This window comes from Myxocyprinus asiaticus, chromosome 11, assembly GCF_019703515.2.
Source record: "Myxocyprinus asiaticus isolate MX2 ecotype Aquarium Trade chromosome 11, UBuf_Myxa_2, whole genome shotgun sequence".
Taxonomy (NCBI): domain Eukaryota; kingdom Metazoa; phylum Chordata; class Actinopteri; order Cypriniformes; family Catostomidae; genus Myxocyprinus; species Myxocyprinus asiaticus.
In genome coordinates this window covers 47820118-47833636 of record NC_059354.1, presented here as the reverse complement: position 1 = coordinate 47833636, position 13519 = coordinate 47820118, and the positions used below count along the sequence as shown (strand labels likewise).

Genomic DNA, 13519 nt, shown 5'->3' with positions numbered 1-13519 from the left:
TCGGTGCACCTCTAGTTGGTAGATTTGCACATCCCTACTCTTTACGGATGTGAGGTTTGGGGTCCACTCTGTCTGGCAGATTACTCTAGATGGGATAAACACCATAGAATCCCTGCATGTAGAATTCTGTAGAAACATTTACCAATGCATGCTGGGCCAAACTGGGCAGATACCCCCTATTTATACCTGTTCAAAACTATCCCTCAAATATTGGATGCATGTCAATTCAAGTTCCCCTAACACACTGCAATGTAAAGCCCTTAAAACCCAGGAGTTGAAGCCTAAATCTAGTCCCCTTGGTCAGCTAGCTCTGAAACTCACAAACCAACTATCAAACATTAGTTTTAGACCAGCACTGCTGAACTAAACAAAATTAGAATAAATGAACAAAAAATATTTCAGATTTGGACCATTAGGGAAATGAAAGTCAATAGGAATGCTATCGAGCTTGAAACAGAAAGTATAATCTTGTAGAATATCTCTACACAGAGATACAAAACTGAGACGGATACTCACCAAATACAGGCTCAGTGATCACAACAGACACAGACAAACATGGCTTCTGAAGAAAGAGAGAGTCTATGCTCACTGTGACACTGGTGACTTCGAGACAGAGACACACTTTCTCCTTCATTGAGAGAAATTTACAGAGAAATACTTTGACAAACTCAAACCTCATACCACAGTTTTCCTGTTCAGCAGATGCGGATCAAATGCAGGTGTTACTGGGCCAGGAAAGTTACTCATCGGTTGCAGCAAAATTCATTTTTGAGCTGCACAGCCTCAGAAACAAATCACTGCTTTGATCAACATCAAGAGGTATCTATGTGCATATGTTACAGTATTTTTTATGTCCATTAAGGTCTTGTTAAATCTTTATTTTATTTTATTTTATATTGTATAGTGTATGCTGTTATTATTATTTATATTACTTTTATTTTATTAATTACTTAACTTATTTAAATTCTATTTTATTTTTATTTGTTATGTGTATTAATGCTTTGCCAATACTGTATATAAACACAATCAGGCTAATAAGTACTTTTAAATTGATTTCCAACACAGAATGAAAAGTGTGCCAACCAACCCTGGACTCCCCTTCATGTTGGCACAATTTATTTTTGTCAACAAAATTACTAAGCCTTTAAGGAATTTAAGATAATGAGATGCATACATTTAGTCAAGCGTGCCCACACTTTAGTACGTCAAAGTGTACACAATGTGGAAAATACGACAGAAGCTCTGAAGATTGAAGACTGAAAATTGTGTTCCGTATTTTTCTTCGTAATTGCACAGAGGTAAGAACTTAGTGAGAAAAATAAAGCAAAAGGGACAATGTTGCTCTTCCTAAAATGAGAATACACAGTGTCTTAACATTCATATTTGTCAAGGAATTACCCCATAACAGATTAAAAGCATTTGGAAAAAAATTAAAAATACAAGAAACAATTATGCAAATAATAAATGTGCATACCCTTTTCTGTAAGCATAGAGGTGTTATAGCGGGCAGTGTAACTCTTCTGGCGTTGAAATTCATACTGCTCTCTTTAGCCACGATCTCTTCCGTACACCTTCAGAAATTTCTCAGAGTGAAGTTTTTGCTAATAAACAGCTGTAGCCGAGAAGTTTGCAGGATAATATCCTAGCATTAATGTCTGTTCTTTAAAATCAGTGATAAGACTTGCATATATACCTTCCTGTCAGAGACAATGTCCATGTGAGACTCGCAACAAGACTTGTCCAAATTTTGACTCATCCTCCTTTGGCCTTGGGAACTCTCAGCATGTTTTTTTCCCTGCAGAAACTTCTGATAAAATAACCGCAAAAAGGAGTATAGTTAGAACATCAGGGAGGTCCAGTGGCGGAGCTAGGAATTTTATACAGGGGTGGCCAGGCAGGGGCCAGCAATCAGTCTGGGGTGGCACTAAAAAAAAAAAAGAATATACCAAAAATTAATAATAATAATAATCTGTAATAAATTTTACTACTTTAAAGAAATAGCTCAACCAGAAATGAACATTATATCTACATTTACAACATAACCATCATGTTGTTACTATCCTTATATTTCTTCCACATAACACAAAAGTAGATGATACGCAGAATGTTTGCCTCTGCCACCATTCACTTCCATTGAATGGAAAAAAGATGCAATGAAATTGTTCATTGATACTACTACTATTGATCTATTTTTCCCCATTCCACAACTAACTTTTGATCCAGGTCCTTCAATTAGCTTGAGAGAGCAAGACTTGCATTAAATCACCTTAAGGCCCGTTCACACCAAGAACGATAACTATAACCATAAAGTTTTAATAATCGTTCACAACTATAACGATAACGACACAGAGGGATCACTTTCAGAGTGTTTTTTTTTTTTAGCTAAAAAAACAGATAAAAACATTAATAGCCAATCAAAATCCATCCAACTTTAAAGGGTTCAAGCCACAAAGTGCACCCATCTTCAAAATAACACATTCCAGCACTGGATCGCCACTTTTTATTACACACTTGAACGAAATGGAAACTCCTGCCCGGCAAATTTGAAGTTGTGTGCGTCTGTTTTTATTTTGGTTTCTTTGCGAAACGTAGAGCAGTAGCAGGTCATCTACATCCATTTTCTTGACTGTGAACGTAACTGCAGCGTGCAAAACAGAAAGTTATCATCTGTTGGGTGTGGACGCTAATATAGTTATTTTTATAGTTATTGTTATAGATATCATTCTTGGTGTGAACGGACCTTTACTTTAACTTTGATAAAAGGGCTTTACTGAGGAGCCCCATCAATCAGTCCAATTAACTTACTGTGAAACATCTCCACTTTATCAGAGTAGGCACAATTAGTACACATACAGAGAAGTATAATGGTTTACCTTCTCTAGCTCACCCTGCCTGTCATTCTCCTGTGCCTAAGAATCAGCTGGTTTCTTACTGAAGAAGGATGCTATTTCTGCTGTCTTTCTCTTCATTTTGACTTTTCTTACAGACATACAGTACAAACACCTATGTAAAAGCAAACAAAATCAGCCCTATTGCAGCAACAAATTTTAATGAGAGCAAATTAATGTACTCTTCAGCAGAGGCTAGAATGTGTTTCCTATATCTAGATTAGTCTTAAATGAAGCAAGAGGTCAAAAGGATGTATACTGATGAGTTTTACATTGCCATTGTGTATGTGTAAAAACACTGCATAAAATAGTTAATGACAAAAATGGTTAAAGCTAAATTGTCCTTTTTTGAAGCATTAAAGAAAATAAATAGAATTAATCTTCCATCTGACTTTATAAGCTCACACGTAACAACATGTTTGCGTGCAGGACTCACTAATGCAATTGTGTCAGGCTCCAAAGCTGGACTCCTCCGCTTGCACTTTGAAAACACAGTAAAGTGTACAACACATGTTTAAACTTTAACCCCTACACAAACTCTTGAAACTCTTGGAAACTCTTGCGAAAGCATGTTTTCATCTAGTGGTATCATTTCTTCTAGTGTATGTACTGTATGTACTGTATATTTAATGCTGCTATGCTTTGGTAGTGTAAGGCTTCTGTTTTACCATGCTCATAAAGCTATTTGAATCTTGAATCTGGTTAGTTTGAATCTCAAAAGTGTTTTGCCGCTCTAGGGTTACAGTCTTAGAAATGACAGAGAATACATGTTTAATTGGTCAGGCATCTGAAAAAAAAAAAAAAAAAAAAAAAGAAACATTATTTTTGCTTAATAAAAAAAAATATATTATAAGGAAATGCAATTGTGAGATGGGTGGCCAGTGGGGAGGTCAGGGAAGAATTACAGCTTTATCTCACAGCAAAATGTAAAACGTCCCTCAAATGGGAATGCTGTGACCTTCACAGTAGACGGTCTCCCATTAAAGTGCTATGGATGGCAAAAACTATTTTTGGCTTGGTGAAGATTATATATATATATACACTATATTGCCAAAAGTATTCGCTCATCTGCCTGTTATGAACTTAAGTGACATCCCATTCTTAATCCATAGAGTTTAATATGACGTTGGCCCACCCTTTGCAGCTATAACAGCTTCAACTTTTCTGGGAAGGCTTTCCACAAGGTTTAAGAGTGTGTTTATGGGAATTTTTGACCATTCTTCCAGAAGCGCATTTGTGAGGTCAGACACTGATGTTGGACGAGAAGGCCTGGCTCGCAGTCTTCACTCTAATTCATCCCAAAGGTGCTCTATCGGGTTGAGGTCAGGACTCTGTGCAGGCCAGTCAAGTTCTTCCACACCAAACTCGCTCATCCATGTCTTTATGGACCTTGCTTTGTGCACTGGTGCGCAGTCATGTTGGAACAGGAAGGGGCCATCCCCAAACTGTTCCCACAAAGTTGGGAGCATGGAATTGTCCAAAATCTCTTGGTATGCTGAAGCATTCAGAGTTCCTTTCACTGGAACTAAGGGGCCAAGCCCAGCTCCTGAAAAACAACCCCACACCATAATCCCCCCTCCACCAAACTTCACAGTTGGCACAATGCAGTCAGACAAGTACCGTTCTCCTGGCAACCGCCAAACCCAGACTCGTCCATCAGATTGCCAGATGGAGAAGCGTGATTCGTCACTCCAGAGAACGCGTCTCCGCTGCTATAGAGTCCAGTGGCGGTGTGCTTTACACCACTGCATCCGACACTTTGCATTGCACTTGGTGATGTATGGCTTGGATGCAGCTGCTCGGCCATGGAAACCCATTCCACGAAGCTCTCTACGCACTGTTCTTGAGCTAATCTGAAGGCCACATAAACTTTGGAGGTCTGTAGCGATTGACTCTGCAGAAAGTTGGCGACCTCAGCGCACTATGCGCCTCAGCATCCGCTGACCCCGCTATGTAATTTTACGTGGCCTACCACTTCGTGGCTGAGTTGCTGTCATTCCCAATCGCTTCCACTTTGTTATAATACCACTGACAGTTGACTGTGAAATATTTAGTAGCGAGGAATTTCACGACTGGACTTGTTGCACAGGTGGCATCCTATCACAGTACCACGCTGGAATTCACTGAGTTCCTGAGAGCGGCCCATTCTTTCACAAATGTTTGTAGAAGCAGTCTGCATGCCTAGGTGCTTCATTTTATACACCTGTGGCCATGGAAGTGATTGGAACATCTGAATTCAATTATTTGGATGGGTGAGCGAATACTTTTGGCAATATAGTGTATATATATATATATATATATATATATATATATACACACACACACACACACACTCACTGAGCACTTTATTAGGAACATCATACTAATACTAGGTAGGGCCTTTCTTTGGTCTCAAAACAGCCTCAATTCTTCGTGGCATCGATTTCACAAGATGTTGGAAACAATCCTTTGAGATTGTGGTCAATGTTGATGTGATTGCATCATGCAATTTCTCCAGATTTGTAAGCTGCACATTCAGGCTGTGAATCTCCCATTCTACCACAAGGTTAGCAACTATACTCAAATTGGCTGTGGCATTCAAGTGATGATTGATTGGTATTAACGGGTCCAAAGAGTGCCAAGAAAACATTCCCCACACCATTACACCACTGCCACCAGCCTGGAATGTTGACACAAGGCAGGTTGGGTCTATGGATTCATGCTGTTGGCGCCAAATTCTGACCCTACCAACAGTGTACCTCAGCAGAAATCGAGGTTCATCAAACCAGGCTACATTTTTTTCCCAGTCTTCAACTGTCCAGTTTTGGTGAGCCTGTGCCAACCGCAGCCTCAGCTTTCTGTTCTTGGCTGACAGAAGTGGAATCTAACGTGGTCTTCTGCTGCTGTAGCCCATCCGCCTCAAAGTCCGATGTGCTGTGCATTCTGAGATGCTATTCTGCTCATTACAATTGTATAGAGGTGTTATCTGAGTTACCGTAGCCTTTCTGTCAGCTCGAACCAGTCTGGCCATTCTCTGTTGACCTCTCTCATCAACAAGGCATTTCTGTCTGCAGAACTGCCGCTCACTGGATGTTTTTGGTTTTTGGCACCATTCAGAGTAAACTCTAGAGATTGTTGTGTGTGAAAATCCCAGGAGATCAGCAGTTACAGAAATACTCAAACCAGCCCGTCTGGCACCAACAATCATGCCATGGTAGAAATCACTGAGATCATATTTTTTCCTCATTCTGATGGTTGATGTGAACATTAACTGAACATATGATTTTATGCATTGCACTTCTGCCACACGATTATCGCATGAATAAGTAGGTGTAGAGGTGTTCCTAATAAAGTGCTGTAGGTATGAAATGGTTTAGAGAAGATTTTCATACAGTAAAGTTGTATTTGAAGAAAAATGATATATTAACAGGGCTGTTTCACTGCAAGATCTTAGTGTCTGTTCCTTGCTTTCAACACAAATTCGTTTAGCTGACAGCTATGAAAACCCAACTCATGTCCAGTCAGCTTTCCTGGACAGCACATGCCAGAGGTGAGCCAGAGATCATCAGGGAACTTCATAGTGGCAAAGCAGGTTAAGAAATCTGTTCAACATTCCAGGGAAAGGAATTTCTCACAGTTTGATTTCTAAGGGCTTCATTTATGTTACTCATTTTCATATAAAGCTCTGGTGTAACACTTTTCTGCAGGTGGAACGTGTCTCATTGTGAACATTTTGTTGCTATGTTGGATTGTCAACTTGATGCCAACTGTAAAATCTGGATCTTGAAGTAAATCCGGTTGAAAACCAACGTTGTCGAAAATAGAGTGAAATTTGCTGTGGTCAAGAACACACACACACATTTTCTTACACAATCTCCCTAACAAACACACATATTCTTATTGTATTGTTCCAAAATCAGAATCATATCACATCAGGAAATCTGTTTCGATCCCCAGCTCTAATATTTGTTAATACTTTTACATAAAAAATAGCATAATATATAAATAAATTATCTATGAAATTCTGCCTGACATTACATTCAACCATATGTTATTTATTTATTTATTTTATTTATTTATTAATTTTTTTTTGCTTATATAAATAGCTAGTTTGCGTTTAGATACTAAAAAGTTTAACAACTGTGTGACAAGAAGGAGGTCGTGGCCGGGCCGTGAGGGTGCACGGCCGGCGCTGAATCAGATGATCAGCGGGAGAGTGAGATAAAGGGGAGCCGGAGATGCCAGTTCGGGAGAGAGAGAGACACACGTGGCCGCGCTGCATGTGTGTGTGTGTGTTCGTAGTTTTAAGTTGAGTTTTATATAATATTTTATGTTGACTGTTCAGCCGGTTCCCGCCTCCTCCTTGCCCATCCTTTAACTGTTACAAACTGATATTTAAGTCTTTGTTTGTCTCTTTATCTAGGACCAAGAATACAAAAAATACCCCATACAAAAAATCTTCAAAAACATTCAACAATATAGACAACCTCTCACACTCCATGTAGCAATGAAAAACAGTTTCCCTTATTTAAAAGATTCATAAAATGCGTCCCACTAAACACAACACTAGTAAGACAGCATGTCAGCGCCCTCATCTAACTCATCGTGATATGGGCAAAATCTCAGCAAAAAATGACCAAGACCATGACATCCTTGCAACGGTATCAAAAGCTGTAAACTTAATGAAATGTCGCTCTAACAGCCAGAGACTCTGTACTGCCATGTCATAATGAAGTGCACCAAACATATTCAGCAATGAACAGAGGCGTGCGGGCTGTCGCACGGCCAAGTGCTTTTGTGATTCTTGGAACCTAATCCACTATTTTAATCTCCAAAGCTGTTCCAGATCTAGAAGTGTCCCTAGAAACATTTATGTTTTATCTCAACTTTAACACAATTCCACCTATCAATGTACAATTCGTGACCTGGAAAAAAAATCCTCAATTTTCACTCCTTTCATGGTCTGTAAGATTGTTTTGATTTTCTCATTTGTATTGGCGCTTTGCTCTGACCTTCTGCGTTCTGATCTCATTGAGTGATCAGACGACTCTAAGCATCTTTCACAGAAGTATCGGCATCACTGCCATCCATATCAACCACACTTGGACCTGTTGCCACTGGCATTGCCACGGGTGGGCCAGGGTGGCCACAATTATTGTATATGCCCCTGCTCCACCAACAGCCAAAAGCTTACTTGCCTCAAACCACGAACCACTAACATCAGGGTTTGGCGTACGGGATGTCAGTGGTCATGAATGGTTACAAAGTCATTATAATCAGCCATTGTACTCATGATTTGTGTGAAAGTGAATAAAACATACAATTGTTGTAGCGCCTCTAGTGTTAATTTCATCAGAAAACCGCAGCGAAACGTAAAATGCGCCAAGTAAAAATCACTTTGAAAAAATGCAGTTATAGAAACGTTCCTTCTATGGGACTAGGTTGGAAAGCAAATGTGGCGTAAAAATGTTCACAAAAAGAACAAGATATATTTCCGGGAATGTGGAGTTAAACAGGGTTGCTTCTTAAGCCCAACATTGTTCAATATTTACAACAATGAATCGGCAACCATTTCTGGAGCGATCTGCAGCCCCTGGTCTCACTCTACACAACTCAGAAATCAAATCCCTGCTCTATGCAGATGACCTGGTCTGCTACTGAACAGGGTCTACAGTAGAACCCGGGCTTGCTAGAGTAATACTGTGAGACCTGGGCCATAACAATCAACCGCATCAAAATTAAAATGATGACCTTACAGAAAAGATCCAGATCTCAGGGAACACAACGCATATTCACATTAGGTAATAACCACATAACACGCTCATCACACTACAATTATCTGGTACTAAAGATCACTTCAACCCTGCAGTGAACTCAACACAAACACAACAGCAGATTATAATGCAATGCTATCTGGCCTTAAAAAGAGAATGAATACACTATGGCAGACTAAAAATAAACAGAGCCACCTTGACAAGCTACAGACTCACAATAGAAACAGGCAGACACAGGAACCAAGGTAGCATCCACACTGTGATCAAAACAAAATCGAAACTGAGCTACATTTTCTAACAGAATTTGCTAAATAAACAGACATCGGGGGACATTTTTGTAAAATTATATTATGTGCGTTGTTTTGCACTGTGTTTGTATGCAGCTCAGCTGTAAACGCTTTGGCAATACGAATATACAAATATTTGTTGAGAGAGAGAGAGAGAGAGAGAGAGAGAGAGAGAGAGAGGAGAGAGAGCTTTATCAAGAGTGGGCAGTGGTAGCACTGTCAAGCAGATGCTAAAACTTATCACATAAATGGTATAAAAATGATAATAATTGAAATGAACTGAACCAACTGATAAGAGAGTCTCTTCGATTCTCAAAACACTGACCGACTCAGACACAGCGGCCTTGACCGTCCCTGAGAGCCAAACTTACAGGCACTGTGCTTGACTTAGCGATACACACATCTACATCTAACTACATGGACTAGCACACCACAGAATGCACACACATTTGAGGAACCCTGCAATCATTGACATTACACACACACACACATACTGTGTATATATATATATATATATATATATATATATATATATATATATATATATATATATATATATATTATATATATAACAATTATTTGCATATATACTGTAAATATTAGCTGAAAAAGACCCTCAAATAACAATAATTCAATATATAATGATTAAATAATTACAAATAGTTATATTAAAATAATTATAAATAAAAACATATATATTTTAAAAATAGCAATTCATATAATTAAAATGCATTATATTATTTTGTCAGAAAGTAATAATAAGGCAATACAAAAATTGGCTTTAGAATCCAATATATTGTTTATTCCCATATTAATGAACATAAGCCAATGGGCTTACAGTCCACAGCAATCCATTTTGCAATTGAATTTGTCAATGAGTCCGAGATTTATTTTTAAGGCTTGTCTATGGATGCGTCAATGTACACATGCATCAGACGAACGCATTTGGGGCATCTCACTTTGGTTGCATCATGTAATAAACATGCTGTTTTTAGGTTGCTGTGTCAAGTTTAATGTTGTTTGAAACTTAGAAAAACACATCTTGAGATCCCTGCATTCAGAGTTGCGTTCCATCTTCTTGCGCTGTCTGCTGTGGGTGAGTGTGGTTTGTTCTCTGTTGCCATTCAGCTGGAGTTTCACTTACTGCCCCCTGGAGAAAACAGGTGGTACTAAAGCTAGAATTGCTGTAATGGTAGGAATATTCCTTATAACGGTCCCGGCACATGATAAATTGTGTTAATTCTTTTTAAACGCATTATTTTTCTATATAATTAATCGCACTGAATTAACATGTTAAAATGACAGATATACAGTATATGCACTGCGTATATATATCTATCTATCTATATATATATATATATATATATATACATACATACACAAGGTTGGGGAGTAACGGAATACATGTAACAGGTTTACGTATTTAAAATACAAAATATAAGTAAATGTATTCCACTACAGTTACAATTTAAATCATTTGTAATTAGAATACAGTTACATTCAAAAAGTATTTTGATTACTGAAGAGATTACTTTGCATTTTATTGTCATTTGTTTCATTTAATATTTAGTCCTTTCAGATGGAAAACATTTATACATATAAATGATGTGATCCAAAGTGCATTTGAACAGCGGTGAAACAATTTCTTATGATGTGTTACATTAATACGAGCAGACAGAGAAGTAAGTTTGAAGTAAGTTTGGAGCACAAGAAATAGAAATAAACCTTGTGTAAATTGTCAGCTTTACACTAAGCTAAAATGCTATTTCTATCCATTTTACATGCACGTTACCAGACACGATCATATTTTTTTATCAAGAAAATTCATGTTGGATCATAATTTCTTTTTTGTAGTAAGACCTTTGATATTAGGGCAAAAAACGTATTCTTGATAATATTTTTTTATTGTTTTCCTGTAAAAATATCTAAAAATCCTTAAAACAAGATCAATTTGATTTATTTTGTTTTAGAAACAACACTGCGTAAGATATTTAGGTTTTTCAGAGAATGTATTTTTAACGTGTATTTTGTCTTACTGTACTGGCAGAGTTTTTATAGTCAAAACAAGTGAAAAAATCTACCAGTGCTGAAGAAGTAATCCAAAGTATTTAGAATACATTACTGACCTCGAGTAATCTAACGGAATACATTACAAATTACATTTTACAGCATGTATTCTGTAATCTGTAGTGGAATACATTTCACAAGTAACCCTCCCAACCCTGTATGTGTGTGTGTGTATATATATATATATATTGGTACTTTAATTCACCAAAGTGGCATTCAACTGATCGCAAAGTATAGTCAGGACATTACTGATGTAAAAAACAGCACCAACACTATTTGAAAAAAGTAATTTTTGATCAAATCTAGACAGGCCCCATTTCCAGCAGCCATCACTCCAACACCTTATCCTGGAGTAATCATGCTAAATTGATCATTTGGTACTAGAAAATCACTTGCCATTATAACACAGCTGAAAGCTATTTGGTTCATTAAATGAAGCTTAACATTGTCTTTGTGATTGTTTTTGAGTTGCCACAGTATGCAATAGACTGGCATGTCTTAAGGTCAATATTAGGTCAAAAATAGCAAAAAAGAAACAGCTTTCTCTAGAAACTCATCAGTCAATCATTGTTTTGAGGAATGAAGGCTATACAATGCTTGAAATCACCAAAAAACTGAAGATTTCATACAAAGGTGTACACTACAGTCTTCAAAGACAAAGGACAACTGACTCTAACAAGGACAGAAAGAGATGTGGAAGGCCAGATGTACAACTAAACAAGAGGATAAGTACATCAGAGTCTCTAGTTTGAGAAATAGACACCTCACATGTCCTCAGCTGACAGCTTCATTGAATTCTACCCGCTCAACATCAGTTTCATGTACAACAGTAAAGAGAAGACTCAGGGGTGCAGGCCTTATGGGAAGAATTGCAAAGAAAAAGCCACTTTTGAAACAGAAAAACAAAAAGAAAAGGTTAGAGTGGACAAAGAAACACAGACATTGGACAACAGATAATTGGAAAAGAGTGTTATGGATTTTAACCCCATTGAGCTTTTGTCAAGTCAAGTCAAACTTTATTTATAGAGCACATTTAAAAACAACAGAAGTTGACCCAAAGTGCTTTATAGATCAAACAAACAAAATGACAGAGTGATATAAAAACAGATTGATTTAAAGTTAAATATAAAATATAATCAAATAAATCAAAACATTTAAATACAACATCATGCATTTATCCATTTCAAACTACTCAATGATCTATTCAAAAGCTACAGAATAAAAATATGTATTTAAAGAAGATTTAAAATGGCTAATGATGAAGCTGACCTCACATGGAAAGGGAGAATATTCCATAGATTAGGACCTATCACATAAAAGACATGGTCACCCTTAGATCTGTAGCTGCAATGAGGAACCCTCAATAAAAGTTGAAGAGAAGACCTGAGCGCTCTGGTGGGGGAGAAAGGGTGTAGAAGGTCACTGATATATTGGGGCACGAGACCAGATAAGTGACTTGTAGACAAAAATCAGAATTTTAAAATTGACCCTGAATTTCACAGAAAGCCAGTGTAGAGACGCTAACACTGGGGAAATGTGATCCCTCTTTCTTGACCCTGTTAAAAGCCTAGCTGCCACGTTTTGAACTAGCTGTAGGCGGGATAACGCTGTTTGGGGTAGTTCTAAGTCTTCTCTTTACATTTAGCTCTTTAGCTTAGAGACTCAGTTGCACTCTTTATTAGAATATCATGTAAAATTACAGCAAAAACCCAGTTGAGAAGAGATGATACAGTTATCACTGTTCTAAAATGGGATTTTGCTAAGTAAAGGTGGTTAAAATTAAACTGAAACCCTAGGCTTTAAATGGCAAATGAACACATATTTATGACATGTATTCATGTATGACTACAAAGAGCGCTTTAATATGAAAACAGGCAAATCTCGGGCATTTTAGGCAAATTAAAAATCCCGGTCTGACTTTTTTAAAGTCCTGTTCGGGGGTAGGACGTATTGTTACCCCAAAACAAGCAAGTATTACAGCTTTCCTACTTATATTAAAACTTATGGACAGTTTTGCCGCTTCCCTTGGTGGTCGTTGTGCTGCACTGATAGACTGAACATCGCGATCCACGTATATCTTCACCCTCGTAACTAATTTTATCCATAATGAGCAAATTAAACATGATTGTCACTAGAGGGCGAAATGCGAACTGTCATATCCAGAGGTCAGAGACGGTGAAACGGAGGCGTTTTCTCCTGTCAGTCATTAATGCTCTATGACAGTATGGGCATACCAAGATGGCCACTCGAACACTTCCAGTGGCTTCACCTCCTGCGGGCAGTTTACCGTTGCATCAGCGATCCAGTTCTATATATATATATATCAGTGGCTGGCACTAATTTGCGATCTTTGAGGGGTATTTTGATCTTTAGCATGGGCAAGTGGTTGTCTCTTTATTGGACTGGGAGGGGGGTGTCAGAAGTTTCTGGGGGCACATGGAAATTCTATGGGGGGCAATACTAAAATACTAAAATAATTTTTTACATTTTGAACTAAATGTTTAAAAAGTCAGTTTACATGATC

General features: G+C 37.8%; 1 protein-coding gene across 3 annotated transcripts in view; it reads right to left on the bottom strand.

The window, feature by feature from the left end:
- Nucleotides 1-13519, bottom strand: part of LOC127448257 (growth factor receptor-bound protein 14-like) — a 98320-nt gene that overhangs the window by 41037 nt on the left and 43764 nt on the right. For 2 of the 3 annotated variants that reach the window (XM_051710659.1, XM_051710658.1), the window contains exon 2: nt 1475-1924. The exons of the other annotated variant lie outside the window; for it this stretch is intronic. In XM_051710659.1, the coding sequence (XP_051566619.1) occupies nt 1475-1537 (63 nt within the window). In that variant the 5' untranslated portion in view covers nt 1538-1924. The remainder of the gene's footprint in view (nt 1-1474; nt 1925-13519) is intronic. 3 annotated transcript variants of the gene reach the window in all.